At 42.0% G+C, this 19,657-nt stretch overlaps 1 protein-coding gene across 5 annotated transcripts in view; it reads left to right on the plus strand.

Moving 5' to 3' along the window:
- ctnnd2a (catenin (cadherin-associated protein), delta 2a) overlaps nucleotides 1-19,657 on the plus strand; it is a 224,416-nt gene that overhangs the window by 22,040 nt on the left and 182,719 nt on the right. For all 5 annotated transcript variants that reach the window (XM_058060561.1, XM_058060564.1, XM_058060563.1 and 2 more), the window contains exon 2: nucleotides 9,943-10,073. In XM_058060561.1, coding sequence (XP_057916544.1) covers nucleotides 9,945-10,073 — 129 coding nt within the window. In that variant the 5' untranslated portion in view covers nucleotides 9,943-9,944. The remainder of the gene's footprint in view (nucleotides 1-9,942; nucleotides 10,074-19,657) is intronic.

Genomic DNA, 19,657 nt, shown 5'->3' on the forward strand with positions numbered 1-19,657 from the left:
TCCGTGGTGCCCCAGGTTATGATGAACAATATATGCCACTCAATGTATTTTTTTTTGCCATAATTGTTGGACTTTGGACTAATAAGCGTATCACCAATCTAAGTCAACCTGTGAATGTGTTTGTGTTGCACATTCCGTGGTGCCCCAGGTGATGACAAACAATATATGCCACTCAATGTATTTTTTTTGTTGCCATAATTGTTGGAATTTGGAGTAATAAGCGTATCACCAATCTAGGTCAACCTGTGAATGTGTTTGTGTTGCACAGTCCGTGGTGCCCCAGGCTATGACGAACAATATATCCCACTCAATGTATTTTTTTTTTTTTTTGCCGTAATTGTCAGACTTCGGAGTAATAAGGTTGAGCGTATCATCGGACTCCAGTAGCTGGCGGTATTGATGGAACTAGTCAAAGTTGGCGTCTCTGAAGCCGCAGAAGAGCAACAGGCCTCAGGCGTGAGATCACAACGGTGTGTGAGCCGCCTCCTCAATGAGGGAATAAGTTGCGCTGGAGACGTGAGCCGCCCCGTCCACCTCCGGTCTCATCCTCTGGTTTCTTCTGGGCTTTTCTCAGGCTTATCGCTCCTCCACAGGGAACGCCGGAGCCGACATGAATTTTTAAGATGTGCGCGAGTAGATCTGTGCTTTTATTTGTGTGACCGCATTATGTTTTGTGTCTTTGGGATTCTGCCGCCACGGAATGCAGCGGAATCCCCGGATCTTTTGGAGCTTGAGCTGTGGGTTTTTGTCCGGCATAAAGAGTGGAACCTCCAGGACTTTATACCACCGTGTCCGCGTTGGCTTTTAATACTCCATGGAGAACCTCTAACCATTGTGGATGAACTACACTTTGTGGTTGGTTGCTGGTTCTCAACTGGTGGGGCGAGACCCACAAGGGGGTCGTTTGTGGTACACCCTGGACTGGTCAGCCAGCCAATCACAGGGCACATATAGACAAACAACCATTCACACTCACATTCATACCTATGGACAATTTGGAGTCGCTAATTAACCTAGCATGTTTTTGGAATGTGGGAGGAAACCCACACATGCACAGGGAGAACATACAAACTTCACACAGAGGGTGGAATTGAACCTCGGGTCTCCTAGCTGTGAGGTTGGCATGAATGCCGTCAGCAGTGGGGTACATGCAAATGGGGGGTGCTGGAGCCTATCCCAGCTGTCTTTTGTGCGAGAGGCGGAGTCCACCCTGGACTGGTGGCCAGCCAATCACAGGGCACATATAGACAAACAACCATTCACACTCACATTCATACTTGTGGACAATTTGGAGTCGCTAATTAACCTAGCATGTTTTTTGGAATGTGGGAGGAAACCGGAGTACCCGGAGAAAACCCACGCATGCACGGGTGAGGGTGGAATTGAACCCTGGTCTCCTAGCTGTGAGGTCTGTGCACGAACCACTCGTCCGCCTTGCAGCCCTCATCGGATTCATTCCTCTTAAAAATGGAAAGTTTACCTATAATGCATTGTGTTTGAGTAATGCATTAATTGGGGAGCTGCAATGACGTCAGCCACCCTGTGGGATTTTTTTTTTGCTTCTCGTCCTCTGGCTCCCTCTTGGGGACAAGGGCGGCATTGAATTGCATGCTTTCATCGGATTCATTCCCCCGTATCGTTTCCCTGAGACAAATGTTGAGTAATTTACTTGTGGCGAGCCGCGCATATTAAATAATGCACTCCTACGCTTCTGATGGAAAGACTCAAGCCCGCACTTTAAGAAACAAAGACACAGGTGGAAATGCATTCAAGAGTGGAATACTTGGAATACGTGGAATACGACATCAACATCCTCAGGAGCTCACATGCTAATCATCACTCGCAAGTGGCTAATCGCGCTAATGTTGTCAGAATGAAGCCAGGTTCAAAATGAAGCCACAATCATTTTCATTTTCACGCCCAATTTTGCCAGCCAATCACTTCTCGGCCCCAAAGACTGTTTTTTTTTTTCCAAAACGATCCCCTGACGAATGGAGCGGAGGAACGTCTCACATGATTGATGGCTCCAATTTACCTCCGTGTAATGTCTGGTATTAAACTCTGAATAATGCATCATTTAGTTAGCGCTCTGGAGAGACCAAGCGGGTGCGGTATTGTGCCTCGTGTGTTTAGGCAAGGGCATGATATGCATGAGCTTTTTACAGTTACAGGAGCATCGGACCCTGGGAAGAAAGAACAAGCATCCCACTCGGATGGTTTTTTCCAGCATGAAGAGACCTCTTAAGGTCACAGGATCTCAGCAGGACTTTTGACTGACTAGACTACTCTAAATACTTCATTTGTTTTTTTTTCGGACTTGCTGGAAGTTGGTTTCAGCTTTCATGCATCCAGGAAGCAGCAAAACAGCCCAGAGCGTCACACTACCACCACCATATTTCACTGTTGCTATGATGTCGTTTTGCAATGTGGTGCTACTTTTACGCCGGATGTAATCGGACACACACTTTCCAAAAAGTTGTTTTTTGAAAAAAGTATTTTTTGTCTTTATCAGTGGTTTTGGATTTTTTGTTTGGTGTCTTTCAACTGGGTGTTGTGGGGTCTTTTGTGACCCCTTGGGGTTATTTCGGTTGGTCGGTCACTTCTGGGAAGGTTCACCATTGTTTTTGTTTTGCTATTTGTGTTTCATGACTCTCACTGTGGTGTGCTGGAGTCCCAAAGTCCCAAAAAAATTGAATTAAGCTCAGTTAAGTTATATTTTAATGGTGGAACCAATCACTTTTTCACGGCCCCAACATGTAGGTATTGGGGGCAAACACTCACTCACTCACATTACTGCATAACTTTATTTATTTTTTACTCATTAGCATGCGCTACATCAGGGGTGGGCAAATGTTTTGACTCGCGGGCTACTTTAACGCCAGATGTAATTGGACACACACTTTCCAAAAAGTTCCCAAAAAAAATGTAATCTGTCAATGGTGACATTTATTATGTCATGCTGTGCTATGCTAATATTATGTCATATGATGTTATGCTATGTTACTATTATGTGATGTCATGCTATGCTACGTTAATATTATGTCATGTGATGTTATGTTAATATATTATATTATATTTTATATAGCATACAGAGAAGCAGGGTTGCTAATAGCAGTTTCCCATCACAATTAGTGGCCGCATTAAGTAAATACAGCTGAATAGGTGCATATTCTGGAAGACCTGTGAAGCTTTGTGTGCTGTCATTGTGTGTCGCTGCTCTATAGGAGTCCAGAACTCAATACAAAGAAATTAATCAGATTATTTCAATTAAGCTCAGTTAAGTTTTAGAATAAGAATAAGAAAAGAAAAAATAAGAATTAAATACTTTGGAAAGAACGGGCCCCCGGGCCATAGTTTGCCCACCCTTTGCTCTACATCTTTGGTTCCATAAACTTCAAAACAGATTTCTGTTTGATTCCCATCTCTTTTATTCGACGTCGTCATGATACCGTGCCAAATGCTCCTGCGCCAACGCTGTCAAGCTGGAGCTCTCGATACCTTATCTGTCGCTGAGCTCGATGAAATGTCATCCTCCTCCTCCTCGTCATTCCAATCCCGACCTCGGATTAATAGGAACGCGGCACACATCTCCGACAGCGCAATTAAACGTGTCCCAATCTCCATCTAAGCTGCGGTTCCTGTTGCATTGTATCCCGCATGAAGTGTTGCGCCTATTCAGCAGAAGGTGCTGACAAAAGAGGGAGACCGTGTGAAGCATTCTGGGATTGCGGCGCTTTGTGACACTTGATGGAAAAATGTGTCGCCATAGCGATATTATTAGTATTATCACCGGCACGGGCAGAATTAGCAATTTTCTCCACACATCAGCGACAGTAAATGTTTTCTACAGATGATCACTTTTCATAATAATGCATGAATATTGTTGCTTGGAGGCGGTACGGTGGTCGAGTGGTTAGCGCGCAGACATCACAGCTAGGAGACTAGGGTTCAATTCCACTCTCGGCCATCTCTGTGTGGAGTTTGCATGTTCTCCCCGTGCATGCGTGGGTTTCCTCCCACATTCCAAAAACATGCTAGGTTAATTAGCGACTCCAAATTGTCCATAGGTATGAATGTGAGTGTGAATGGTTGTTTGTCTATATGTGCCCTGTGATTGGCTGGCCACCAGTCCAGGGTGTACCCCGCCTCTCGCCTGAAGACAGCTGGGATAGGCTCCAGCACCCCCGCGACCCTCATGAGGATAAGCGGTACAAAATGAATGAATGATGGTACCTTTTGGGTGTTAAGTTGCTGTGTGATGAGGTTAATGTTATTTGAATGCTCCCCAATGCTGGCGGCATTCATGCAGACCTCACAGCTAGGAGACTCGGGGTTCAATTCCACCCTCTGTGTGGAGTTTGTATCTGAGTGTGAATGGTTGTCTATATGTGCCCTGTGATTGGCTGGCCACCAGTCCAGGGTGTACCCCGCCTCTCTCGCCTGAAGACAGCTGGGATAGGCTCCAGCAACCCCCGCGACCCTAGTGAGGAAAAGCGGTAGAAAATGAATGAATGAATGAATGAAAGTAATATTTAAGGCTGCATGGTATGTCGAGTGGTCAGAACGCGGGCCTCACAGCTAGGAGACCCGAGTTCAATCCCACCCTCGGCCATCTCTGTGTGGAGTTTGCATGCGTGGGTTTTCTCCGGATACTCCGGTTTCCTCCCTTTCATTTTAAACTTGTATTGGTACATGTTTGTATATTTATATTTGAGTATTAATTTGCTGTGTGATGAATTTAGTGGGCTGCACGGTCCTCGGGTGGTTAGCGCGCAGACCTCACAGCTACGAGACCGGTGTTCAATTCCACCCTCGGCCATCTCGAGGGTGGAATGCGTGCATGCGTGGGTTTTTTCTCCGGGTTTGCACGACTCCAAATTGTCCATAGGTATGAATGTGAGTGTGAATGGTTGTTTGTCTATATGTGCCCTGTGATTGGCTGGCCACCAGTCCAGGGTGTACCCCGCCTCTTGTCCCAAGAAGACAGCTGGGATAGGCTCCAGCACCCCCCGCAACCCTCATGAGGATAAGCGGAAGAAAATGAATGAATGAATGAACATTATTAGAGTCCTCCAGACATGAAATAGCACCCCTATAGTCACATTTACACTCCTATTACCCAAAAATAGTAGCCATAATATGATATTTAAGACATAAATATGATTTGAACTTAAAGCAGGGCGGCACGGTGGGCGGGTGGTTAGTGCGCAGACCTCACAGCTAGGAGGATCAGGGTTCGATTCCACCCTTGGACATCTCTGTGTGGAGTTTGCATGTTTTCCCCGTGATTGGCTGGTGACCAGTCCAGGGTGTACCTTGCCTCACGTCCGAAGACTGCTGGGATAGGCTCCAGCACCCCTGCGACCCTCGTGAGGAAAAAGCGGTAGAAAATGAATGAATGAATGAATTGTAGGAATTTGGTCTTTGTCAGGTTATGATGCGATGGCGTCTGTCGTTGCTTTGTCACTTTTGATAAAACGGAGCAATAATGGCGAATATATACGTGACGAGGCAACCCCGGCACTTAAACTTAAACGCGGTCTTTACCGTGGGTCCTCCTCGTCGCTCGCCGTCCAAAAGTGCGGTGACTCATCTGCTCTCACGGAGTCGAGACGCCAAGATCAGAAAGTGCTGTTTGTCAGCCAGAGTGAAAATCTCCATCTGCAGGCTGCCTCAGCAGCATCTTTTATTTACAGACAACCACCCAGCCTTCGCCTGCTGTCTTTGTCCGCTGGCTAGCGAGCCCGCTGCCGCTTCGATGTTTGCTTAACAAACCGGCTGACTTGTTTACGATCCGAAAAAAAAAAAAAGCCAAATTCAAATTGCAGTATTTTGCTTAGCAAGGTAACAACGGGGTCACTTCCGTGACCCAACCCAAGTTGGTCCAAACTTGGATCTCTCAAGCATTTTAGATGTTGTAATTGGACTGATGAGTCTCCCAGGAAAGGGACTCCACTTACTTGGCTCATTATTTAGTCTGCTCTATTGACAATACCCCCCCCCCCCTTCCCTTCCCTGTGGACGGCTTTAATGTAAAACCTGCTGTCCTACTTCCAGATTTCTTTTTTTTTTTTTACTGTCTCTGTGTAAATTGTCACTGTAGCTTTAAAAACTCCATGCAAATCTTTCAAGGAAGGTTAAATGTAAAACGTGTTTTTTTTCCCATGTGGTTCTAACCTCAACACATGGAAAGTGAATTAATTGGTTCAATACTAAAAAATGTATTTATTTATTTTTCCATTCCCTGTCTTACAAGCTAAAGAAATGTTGGCCAATGTACAGTAAAAATGTTCACTACTGAAGGAAGGTGAGACATTTTTAAAGGGAACCTGTTATGCTTTTCCCACTTTTATGACCTATAAATGTTTTTAGAATGTTGGATTCTCGTGTTAAACCATGCCAAAGTTTCAGAAAATGAGGTTTGCGCATTTTGGAAGAAGTTTGGGATGGCTCAAAATGCTCTGTTTCAAAAGGTGTGGCTAAACTGCCTCTTTGTGATGTCACAGGGGGCTCATTTCCTTATATGGGCATGAAATTCTCTGCAATGGCTTGTATGGGAGTTCCTGATTCCCTACCAGCAAAAGAAATTTGAATCTGTCAATGGTGACATTTTTATATTATATTATATTATATTATATTATATTATATTATATTATATTATATTATATTATATTATATTATATTATATTATATTATATTATATTATATTATATTATATTATATTATATTATATTATATTATATTATATTACATTATATATATAATATTATGTCATGTTGTGCGATGCTAATATTATGTCATGTGTTGTGCTATGCTAATATTGTGTCATGCCGTGTTGTGCTATGCTAATATTGTGTCATGCCGTGTTGCGCTATGCTAATATTGTGTCATGCCGTGTTGCGCTATGCTAATATTATGTCATGCCGTGTTGCGCTATGCTAATATTGTGTCATGCCGTGTTGTGCTATGCTAATATTGTGTCATGCCGTGTTGTGCTATGCTAACATTGTGTCATGCCGTGTTGTGCTATGCTAACATTGTGTCATGCCGTGTTGTGCTATGCTAATATTGTGTCATGCCGTGTTGTGCTATGCTAATATTATGTCATGCCGTGTTGTGCTATGCTAATATTATGTCATGCCGTGTTGCGCTACGCTAATATTGTGTCATGCCGTGTTGTGCGATGCTAATATTGTGTCATGCCATGTTGTGCTATGCTAATATTGTCTCATGCCATGTTATGCTATGCTAATATTGTGCCATGCCATGTTATGCTATGCTAATATTATATTAATATTATATTTCATATAGCATACAGAGAAGCGGGGTTGCTAATAGCCATTTCCCATCACAATTACTGGCCGCATTAGACATTAGCAAGTAAATACAGCTGAATAGGTGCAGATTCTGGAAGACCTATAAAGCTTTGTGTGCTGTCATTGTGTGTGGCTGCTCTATAGGAGTCCATAACTCGATACAAAGAAATTCATCAGATGATTGCCGGTGAACCGCTTCATGATTAACGGTGCAGACAAGTCGCAATATCTACATGTTTTAATCTGACAAATCTTTGGTAAAATTGATCAAATGTAGAATTGCTACAGTTTCTGCTTGGACATTCCCGGCTGGGAACACCAAGTTAGGTTGGATTGCAAGGTGTGTGTGCCTTTAAAGCACTTGCCACTGTATTATCATTCATAGTAGCGACGCCATCGTTCACCGTTTGATCCGTTTTCCTTTTTTGACGCTTCTTTTTCCCAATTTGAGGTCTCTACACACGCCATGAAGACTTTCCGCGTCTCCTTGACAGCGTCTAATCAATGCCGAGGCCTCAGCCTGGAAAACATCAATCCATGAGTCATCCGTGTGACAAAATCCCCTTTGCATGACGTGGCTGAAGATGCGCTGAATAACTGAGCCAAATGTCAATTGCGTATTAATTCTGCATCCCGGAGCCTGGTGTGGGTTGTCTGAACGGGTGAGACATAAGGAGGGACGGGCGCAGAAAATATGATTCCGCTAACATTTCATTTCACACTTGCGAGATGTCAATGTCTCTGGCACTTCAAATATTTCCGCCTGCACGTTGTCGACAGCTCAATTTGGAGCCGTCAAATGATGCATCTGTTACACGCGGAGGTCTGCTGATCAAGGGCACAACCTACTCGGCTTTAATCTATTGACGCTTTTTCAAGATTTCAAACAAATAACCGTGCGGGTCATTTTTTTTTCATTTTTTCGCTTTTTTTGTTCCAGTCAAAGTAATTCAATTGGTGATGATTAGCGAATTAGCGCATCATTTTAATGAGTCTGGGGGGACGGGTTTGTATTCATGAAGTGACACACAGGTGAGATGTGGGATTTGGTTTTGCTGGAAGATTCTGTCCCACTTTGGAACTCATTCATATCACGAATGAATATGGGCACTACGGTAGACTACTTATTTAAAATACAAAATAATTTTTCTAAAATATATTCATTAATCATCGCTGTTTGTGGTTTAATATGGCCTGTTATCAAATAATATGCATATTTAAGTGTGTTTTCTTTTGGGACGGTTTTTCTTGGTACGGGGGAGGGGTACTGTCACAGACAGTCTAGAATCCTCAAAGGGTTCTCAAAGTGCTGATTCTGAGTCTTGACTGGAAGGTTATCCGGCCTGTGTCGTCAGCGGCTGTTTGGTTTTGAAAGGGGCGCTTTTTCTTGGTACGGGGGAGGGGTACTGTCGCAGACAGTCTAGAATCCTCAAAGGGTTCTCAAAGTGCTGGTTCTGAGTCTTGACACGAAGAGTTATCCCGCCTGTGTCGTGACATATGCCAGCTTGGCGGCTGTTTGGTTTTGAACGGGACGGTTTTTCTGGGTACGGGGGAGGGGTACTGTCGCAGACAGTCTAGAATCCTCAAAGGGTTCTCAAAGTGCTGATTCTGAGTCTTGACTGGAAGGTTATCTGGCCTGTGTCGTCAGCGGCTGTTTGGTTTTGAAAGGGGCGCTTTTTCTTGGTACGGGGGAGGGGTACTGTCGCAGACAGTCTAGAATCCTCAAAGGGTTCTCAAAGTGCTGGTTCTGAGTCTTGAGTCGAAGAGTTATCCCGCCTGTGTCGTGACATATGGCAGCTTGGCGGCTGTTTGGTTTTGAACGGGACGGTTTTTCTGGGTACGGGGGAGGGGTACTGTTGCAGACAGTCTAGAATCCTCAAAGGGTTGTCAAAGTGCTTATTCTGAGTCTTGACTGGAAGGTTATCTGGCCTGTGTCGTCAGCGGCTGTTTGGTTTTGAAAGGGGCGCTTTTTCTTGGTACGGGGGAGGGGTACTGTCGCAGACAGTCTAGAATCCTCAAAGGGTTTTCAAAGTGCTGGTTCTGAGTCTTGACTCAAAGAGTTATCCCACCTGTGTCGTGACATATGCCAGCTTGGCGGCTGTTTGGTTTTGAACGGGACGGTTTTTCTGGGTACGGGGGAGGGGTACTGTCGCAGACAGTCTAGAATCCTCAAAGGGTTCTCAAAGTGCTGGTTCTGAGTCTTGACTCAAAGAGTTATCCCGCCTGTGTCGTGACATATGCCAGCTTGGCGGCTGTTTGGTTTTGAACGGGACGGTTTTTCTGGGTACGGGGGAGGGGTACTGTCGCAGACAGTCTAGAATCCTCAAAGGGTTCTCAAAGTGCTGGTTCTGAGTCTTGACTCGAAGAGTTATCCCGCCTGTGTCGTGACATATGCCAGCTTGGCGGCTGTTTGGTTTTGAACGGGACGGTTTTTTGGGTACAGGGGAGGGGTTGGGGCTGGGACCAATAAAACTCGATAAATGAAGGATGTATCTACTGTTCTGTTGTCCATGATGGTGAAGCTTTCATCATGTATGGAACCATATTTGGTAAAGAAATAAGACATTTGAATGATAAATAGTGTTATCCCTAATGTTGATTCCTGTTTTTTTCCTGTCATTTTCAGCCATGCCGGTGCCAGATCAGCCCGCCGAGCAGGAGAAGGGGGCCATGGTTCCCCCGGTGATGCCGGCCTCCAATGGAGACAGATCCGAGACGGAGACGACTTCCTCTATCCTGGCGTCAGTCAAAGAACAGGTAGGAACATAAGTGTTTTTTTTAATCAGGTGATAAGCATGTGGAGGACTTGTTTTGTAAACAAGGCATTTCAATGGGTTGTGATGGTTTTTGAAAGGAAGAAGCGCTATTTACATAGAAGATAAACGGTATGTAAAGTAGTCGTCATTAAAATCAAGACGCAACACGGTCCCACGGCAACAGACAAGACGAGAAAGGACAACAGCCGTTGTTATTGTCTCTCTTATTTTATCTCATTTAAGCAGAAAATCAACATAAGCAAACACAAAGAACCCGAAAGGGTCCCGAGTCGCCGCACTCTAAACAACAAAAACATTTGTTTTGCGCTAATTGCATTTGGTGATTGGTGTTTAGCCTTGGACTCATTCATCGTGTTGCTGAATGTTGTGGCGCTAAGTGGCACGTACCACTTCTGAGGCAATGCGCGGAAGTTGTCACTTCACTGAAACAATGATGGAATATCCACTTTGCCGGGACTGTGTTGACGCCAATTAACCGTTTATTTAAAGTGGTAAAATTGTGACTGGTTGATTGCAATAAAAACAAAAAACATCATATTCAGCTGCTTGATAGTCCGCTTGTCTATCTTGTCAACCGGGACCTGTGAGTGACAGGATGAAAAGCTCTGACTAGTATGTTGAATGCACTTAGAATTCCACCTCTACTGTGACTTGGGTCTAAATGATTGACTCTTTTAGGAAGGGATCAAAGGACGTCATTGTATGCGGGGGAGGGGTACTGTCGCGGACCTTCCCCTCTATTTTCTCAGCCTTAACATTCTTCCCCTTTCAAGGGTTCTCAAAATGCTGGTTCAGAGTCTTGACTGTAAAGTTATCCGGCCTGTGTCGTCAGCGGCTGTTTGGTTTTGAACGGGACGGTTTTTCTGGGTACGGGGGAGGGGTACTGTCGCAGACAGTCTAGAATCCTCAAAGTGCTGGTTCTGAGTCTTGACTGGAAAGTTATCCCACCTGTGTCGTGACATACGCCAGCTTGGCGGCTGTTTGGTTTTGAACAGGACGGTTTTTCTTGGTACGGGGGAGGGGTACTGTCGCAGACAGTCTAGAATCCTCAAAGGGTTCTCAAAGTGCTGGTTCTGAGTCTTGACTGGAAAGTTATCCGGCCTGTGTCGTGACATACGCCGGGTCAGTGGCTGTTTGGTTTTGAACGGGACGTTTTTTCTGGGTACGGAGGAGGGGTACTGTCGTAGACGGTCTAGAATCCTCAAAGGGTTCTCAAATTGCTGGTTCTGAGTCTTGACTGGAAGAGTTATCCCGCCTGTGTTGTGACATACGGCAGCTCAGCGGCTGTTTGGTTTGGAACGGGATGTTTTTTCTTGGTACAGGGGAGGGGTACTGTCGCAGACAGTCTAGAATCCTCAAAGGGTTCTCAAAGTGCTGGTTCTGAGTCTTGACTGGAAAATTATCCGGCCTGTGTCGTCAGCGGCTGTTTGGTTTTGAAAGGGACGTTTTTTCTAGGTATGGGGGAGGGGTACTGTCGCAGACCTCCCCCTCTATTTTCTCAACCTTAACATTCTTCCCCTTCCAAACCATTTGTGTTTTCAGTCTACAATCCTCAAAGGGTTCCAAAGTGCTGGTTTGGTTTTGAAAGGGACGTTTTTTCTGGGTACGGGGGGGGGGGTACTGTCGCAGACCTCCCCCTCTATTTTCTCAACCTTAACATTCTTCCCCTTTCAAACCATTTGTGATTTCGGTCTAGAATCCTCAAAGGGTTCTCAAAGTGCTGGTTTGGTTTTGAACGGGACCGTTTTTCTCGGTACAGGGTGTAGCGGAATGTTGTGTTGGAATTTCGGGAACATTTTCAGCTCTGTGCGAACCTGATAAGGCCCCGTTTGTGTTCCATTGGGCGATCTGGATCAGAACGTCGGTCTTGGCCTAAATATGATGCTTCCACGGTATTAGTATGGAGCTGCTTTGAGGTTGAAATAGTCTTTGGTAGACTTATGGCGATGGTGAGTTAAGGGAACTCCGTGTTTTCGTATAAGCCTAAGGTGGCATAACAGGAAATCAGTCTCACTTTTTAAAATCTCCACATTCTCTGATGTGTAAATTAGCAGCTAAAACGTCCACGAATAACCATTTTCCCGTGGAACCTTTTCGAGTTTCTGGAGATGCTTTGCAGGAAGTTGCATCATCTCCCAGGTTGCCTTAGGAGAACTTCAACAGAGCCCACTTGAACCGGCGCTAACGTGCTTTACAGTGTTGCTACGTCGACAACATCTTGTACTGAAGACACCCGTTTTCTGTCGCAATCGGTAAATGTAAAGCTTTTAGCGTCGTAGCCTCCCAAAAAATAAAACGCAGTATCACCTTCACGTCGTGTCACCAAGCACACTTCCTGTTGCGTAATATCAAGTTAATGACATTCTACTCATAAACATCCTAATCAGGATTAATGGCATCGTGCTGATGTGCTTCGTTGAGACGCTTTCATGTCATTAGAACCAAAGACGGCAGAGGACACAAGCGGCGTCGTTGTCTACCTCGTAACGAGAACGCCCCAAAGGTTGGATTTTTGGGGGAAGAGGGTGACGCGGACCCGTACAGCATGAAACTTGGGGCTTTTTTTACTAATTTATTTGACCATAAATGCTCTAAATAGCTATCAGGGTCTGGAATTAGCAGGTTAAAAATAACAACCGTGGCTGTAGGCAACCTCCTGATGGATTTATTGAACTCAACCATTACAACATTGGTTGTATTGCTGCTGCGTAGTGCAAACTATGAGCATGTCTAACCATTATGAACGTTGAACAATGATTCAAAGTTATGAGTTTTTAAAACTTATTTTAATATTATTCTATTTTTTACTCACAATATTATTCATATTTAGTTAATTAATTTAAATAATTTTTATTAATTTAATATTCATATATTTGTGATATATTTGTATTCATTTTCACTGGCTATTTGTATTCATCGTGATGGTTGCTACCACTTTAATTTTTTTGACTGTTATGACCATTTTTTAACAATATGTTCAGTAATACATAAAAATGGATATATAGTATTCTGGTGTCAGTAATGTTACATAGATGACACAATACCCACTGCAGGAAAAGTACGTAAAAAAAGGAGGGACGACCATGTGAGTCTATATTATGTCATATTTTATAATAATAATAATACATTTTATTTATATAGCACGTTTCAAAGTACTCTAAGATGCTTTACAGTGAAGAAAAAAAGAAATAAAAATTAGAGTTGAGTAAAAAAACAGAGTAAACGATGCATTAAAATACAATATCCATACATACATTCAGAGCTAAAAACAAAGCTAAAAGCTTATTTTATTATGTATTTTATATAATTTTACATTATTTCATCATTAATGTTTAATATTTAACATTTAATATTTAATAAATATTTGTACATAATTTTTAAATATTTTTTTTAAAAATAATAATTTTTTGATATTTTTATATTTCATATTTAATATATTTCATTTTTAATATTTCATATATTTCATATTTTGTATATTTTATTTTATTTTATTATGTCTGATATATAGGGTAATACAAGTGTAAAGGTGCCTATAGGGGTGTTATTTCATGCCTAGAGCTCTCTAATAACATTAAACTGTATTTTCTATGCAATTAGAAATCCTATTGAGCGGAAGTGCGCTCAACAGGGTGGGATCCTGGAACCCATTCATTTTCTAAAACGCTTATTATGGTATGCTGGAGCCTAGCCTAGCTAACGGGGTCCACCCTGGCCTTGGCTGGAACCAATAACAGCCACAAACAAGGCATTACTGGAGTCTTTTTGACACTGGAACAGATGAATTCATATTATCTCCCATTGGGGAATTATATTTGACATTTAAGTTTGATACCCCACACAAACGGCGTCTTTGGTATCCTCCTTATCTGCCGAATGACTTGCATGCGATTAAAGCACACTTGGGTTCGTTTCCTCTTCTAAGCTTGTTGCATGTGAGCCCAAAGTCTCCGTAATCCACCAATCCACCATCAAAGGTTCTCCATTGATGCAGTTTGTGTTTGTGACAGAAGCGAGGTCTCGTTCAGTGCTAATACATTCCGTCCTCTGCCAGACTTGACTGCCTTGCCGCTTGCTCTCCAGGCTCCTTCTCGTTTTTGTTGCTGGAGTTTGGCCTTTTTAGTAAAGCGAAAGGGAAGTATCGACTAGAATACCTGGAGGTAGTCGGGACCGGCATTACAACTACGGGAAAAACCTTGTTGTTTCAAAGTGATTTAATTTAATATTAATTTTGCAAATTATTATTATTTATTTCTGATTTTTTTTAAAATAAAATTTTAGTTCATAGACATAGATAATTTTTATAGGAAAAAAATATTTAAAAAAAAAAAATAAAACTGCTTATTTTCATTTATTTTGAATTAAAAAAATAATTATGTTATGAAAATATATTTGATAAAATTGTACAATTAATCAGAGTATATTATTTCCTTGTCACAAATGATTATGTATTATTAAAAAAATAATATACATTGAATTATATCCTTGTTATTCCTTTATATGTCACCCACAGAGACTCCCCACCTAAGAATGAAGTGTTCCTCTATTTTATATTTTATATTTTATATTTTATATTTTATATTTTATATTTTATATTTTATATTTTATATTTTATATTTTATATTTTATATTTTATATTTTATATTTTATATTTTATATTTTATATTTTATATTTTATATTTTACATTTTATATTATGCCTGATATATAGGGTAATACAAGTGTAAAGGTGACTATAGGGGTGTTATTTCATGCCTAGGGTTTCAAAGTGATTTAATTTAATATTAATTTTGCAAATTATTATTTTTTATTTCAGATTTTTTTTAAATAAAATTTTAGTTCATAGACATAGATAACACATATATATTTATATATTTTTTGTAAATAAAACTGCTTGTTTTCATTTATTTTGAATTAAAAAAATAATTATGAAAATATATTTTATAAAATTGTACAATTAATCAGAGTATATTATTTCTTTGTCACAAATGATTATGTATTATTAAAAAAATAATATACATTGAATTATATCCTTGTTATTCCTTTATATGTAACTGGACTCCCCCACCTAAGAATGAAGTGTTCCTCTACTTTCATTGCGCTTTATCATCATCATCATCCGTCAACATTTATCTCCTTTACTGATGCTGAAGAAGCATTTTTGTGCGCGTTTTCACAGTGTTCACACCCTGAGCCGACGTACCCAATCCCATCCTCTCCTCGAAGTGAAGCTTTATGTCTTCCAGTTTATTCCCTCAGCATTGAGGACACACGGGATACTCTGATAAATGGCGTCCGAAGTACGTACGTACGTCCCGGGTGTGGACTTGAGTGGCTTTTAAACGACACTAAAAGCCCACCAAGGTGACTGGTAATGATTTTCACGCAAGGTGTGTCGCGGTAATATCTTTTTTTTTTCCACACATCCTCCCTCAAAGATCATCCAAGAAAGAGAGATGGGCTCCTCGTATATCTAAATGAACTTACAAATGGAACTTTGAATGCAATTTTGCCCCGCAAATTGATGTACTCGTGCGGTATGCATATTTAATAGCTCGACGCCGCCGCCATCGCCGCCTCTTTCCGTCTACCTTGACCTTAACGTGCGACCTGGAGATACATTATTTCAAAACTTATTACTTCTTGATAATAATATGACCTGTTGTTGTAAAACCCTTTTACGGAGATAGCTAAATATATTCATAAATTCATTAAAAAAAATATATATTTTTTTCAATAAAAAAATAAAAAAATATCTATATATATGATATAAAATATATACTTTAATAAACATTATTTTCTCATATTTTTCATTTTATGTTGATGTTAAATATTAATAATAGACCATCTAATTTGCTTCATATTTTTTTCATATTTTGTTATAAATATATGTTTGGGGAAAAAACATGCTACATTTTAACTTATTAAAAATATAAATCAGCTTATTTGAAATGTATATACATTTAGTTTTAGCATATGTAATATTGTAATATTAATAAATAATAAATATTTTAGTTTAACACAGATAAATAAATATATTAAAATGATTGCCTTTTAAAAATGTAAAAAATATAAATAATATAACCAGTGAATACTTTTTATTTAATATTAATTTTGCAAATTCATTATATTATAATCTCAGGCGACCTCCTCCACATATTTCGTAATCGAGCAAAAATGGCTCCAAACACTTTAAAATACCCGCAAGGCATGCTGGGTAGTCTAGCGGCAACAACAATATGAAGTATGGACAATAAAAGTTTTGATATGTTCTTTACTTCTCAGGCGACCTCCTTCTACATATTTCGTAATCGAGCAAAAATGGCTCCAAACACTTTTGAAATACCCACAAGGCATGCTGGGTAGTCTAGCGGCAACAATAATATGAATTAGGGACATGGATATGTTCTTTTCTTCTCCGACGATCTCGTCTACATATTTCGTAATCGAGCAAAAATGGCTCCAAACACTTTAGAAATACCCGCAAGGCATGCTGGGTAGTCTAGCGCCAACAACAATATGAATTAGGGACATGGATATGTTCTCTTCTTCTCCGACGACCTCGTCTACATATTTCGTAATCGAGCAAAAATGGCTCCAAACACTTTAAAAAAATACCCGCAAGGCATGCTGGGTAGTCTAGCGGCAACAATAATATGAATTAGGGACATGGATATGTTCTTTTCTTCTCTGACGACCTTGTCTACATATTTCGTAATCCAGCAAAAATGGCTCCAAACACTTTAAAAAATACCCGCAAAGCATGCTGGGTAGTCTAGCGGCAACAACAATGTGAATTACGGACATGGATATGTTCTTTTCTTCTCCGACGTCCTTGTCTACATATTTCGTAATCGAGCAAAAATGGCTCCACACACTTAAAAAATACCCACAAGGCATGCTGGGTAGTCTAGCGCCAACAACAATATGAATTAGGGACATGGATATGTTCTCTTCTTCTCCGACGATCTCGTCTACATATTTCATAATCGAGCAAAAATGGATCCAAACACTTGAAAAATACCCGCAAGGCATGCTGGGTAGTCTAGCGGCAACAACAATATGAATTAGGGATATGGATATGTTCTTTTCTTTTCAGACAACCTCGTCTACATATTTCGTAATCGAGCAAAAATGGCTCCAAACACTTTAAAAATACCCGCAAGGCATGCTGGGTAGTCTAGCGGCAACAACAATATGAATTAGGGACATGGATATGTTCTCTTCTTCTCCGACGACCTTGTCTACATATTTCGTAATCGAGAAAAAATGGCTACAAACACTTTAAAAGTGCATCAAGAACAACCCACCAAGTTGCCCCCCCGCCCCCCAAAGTCCAAACTCAATAATAATGTGTTCATTCGTTATGTGTCGTCCGTCCCCTCCCATGGTCATGGCGGAATGATGCGGCGTCCTGCACGACTCGCATGAACTATGACATTGTTAGACACAAAACCTAATGAGGCGTGAAATCAATATGTACACTCCCGCTTCACCCGGAGCATGCTGGGTAATGGAGTGTCAGGAGTGCTTTGCGACGGTTTTAATCACAAAGTCCTTGGAATAGCTCCTTGTAAACAACTCCCGGAGACGCGGTGCCGGGGTGGCGTTATGCGCACCTGTGATTACTTTCGCTATAATTGAAGCTAACTGTGTGTCCATATGGCGGCGTGGAGGAGAAACCGAGCTGTGCGGCGCCCCGTGTGGGTTTAGTACGGGGTCCGACTGCGGGAGTTGTGTTATCGGTGGGTTAGCATCGCTCCCCTACCTGGTTTGGTTTAATTAGCCTCTGAGGCTACATAAGGACTCCTACGAAGCAAGCGCTTTTCCTGCTAATCACTTAGCCTGCACCTCCATCCAGTCCTCCTTCCTCCTGAATGCTAATGCTACCGCAGCTGGCCTCGCCTGCATGCTAATCAACTTGTTAGCATCAACCTGAAAAAGCCAGAAGATCCACAAGAAACCCAGAATGCGGCAAAATTCAGCACCATGGATAGCGACAGTGACACTCATTCATTCATTTTCTACAGCTTATCCTCACGAGGGTCACGTGGGGGGGGGGGGGTGCTGGAGCCTATTCCAACTGTCTTCGGGTGAGAGGTGGGGTTACACCCTGGACTGGTGGCCAGCCAATCACAGGGCACATATAGACAAACAACCATTCACACTCACATTCATACCTATGGACAATTTGGAGACGCTAATTAACCTAGCATGTTTTTGGAATGTGGGAGGAAACCGGAGTGCCCATGCATGCACGGGGAAAAGAAGGTGGAATTGAACTCGGGTCTCCTAGCTGTGAGGTCTGCGCGCTAACCACTCGACCGCCGTGCAGCCCTTTATCTCCTGAGCCACTGCCGCCACTGTCTTATTGTGTCCACTATATTGGTTAATATGAGTGTACAGGTGACTATAGGGGTGCTATTTCACATCGATAGGGCTCTAAAAAATTTATATAGAAAATCGTAACAGATTTTTATGCTTGTTTTGCACGGAATCCTAGTCCCTGTCTTTAAACATGCAAAACGCCACACGGAGAGGGTTGAGGGCGGGGGGTTGAACTCGGGTCTCCAAGATGTGAGGTCTGCGCGCTAACCACTCGACCGCCGTGCAGCCCTTTTTCTCCTGAGCCACTGCCGCCACTGTCTTATTGTGTCGACTATATTGGTTAATACGAGTGTACAGGTGACTATAGGGGTGCTATTTCACATCTATAGGGCTTTAAAAAAATTACATAGAAAGTGGTAACAGACTTTTATGCTTGTTTTGCATGGAATCCAAGTCCCTGTCTTTAAACATGCGAAACGCCGCACAGAGATGCTTGAGGGTGGGGGTTGAACTCGGGTCTCCAAGCTGCGCTAACCACTCGACCGCCGTGCAGCCCCAGGCTTCAATTTATCTACTGTAATTTCAACTTAAAGGGTTGAAAATGGAGTGAGGAAAAAAAGTGAAAAATTTACCGCTTCCACACTGGATGCGAGGGAGAAGAACGACAATAGGGCTCTAATAATGGCAAAAGATAGCATGTTTTTATTCTTAAACTATGAAATTATTCCATTTATTAATATTAAATCCTACTTGGGGGAGGGGGGAGGATGGGGAGGGGGGGTAATTCACTCATCACGGTAGGGTCTGGAACCAATTAACTGTGATAACCCAACAAATTTTCAAATGCAAATGAGAACGGGCCCCAGCTCACACTTTGGAAATTGCTGCAAAAAAAATAAAAATTCATATTCCAGATGATACAACGCTCAAAAATCTCATATCTAATCGTGACAAATCAACACTCGACATTGTTATATTTTATCTGGCATCTAATAACTTCCCGAGTGCAACTTTTGTATGTAAAGTAGGCGAGAAGAAGCGAGACAAATCCAATATTCCGCAAAGTTAATGACAAAATGATACGAAACGACATTAATCAACTTTGCCTGCGAGCTGTTGCCGCTGATGGATTTCCGCCTAGCGTCACGACGGGCACATTTGGCACGGAGACGAGCGCCATGGCAACCGCAAATGACTTCACGGTAAACAACCGAAACCCTCAGCTCATTAGCGACGCTTA

This window comes from Doryrhamphus excisus, chromosome 21, assembly GCF_030265055.1.
Source record: "Doryrhamphus excisus isolate RoL2022-K1 chromosome 21, RoL_Dexc_1.0, whole genome shotgun sequence".
Classification (NCBI taxonomy): domain Eukaryota; kingdom Metazoa; phylum Chordata; class Actinopteri; order Syngnathiformes; family Syngnathidae; genus Doryrhamphus; species Doryrhamphus excisus.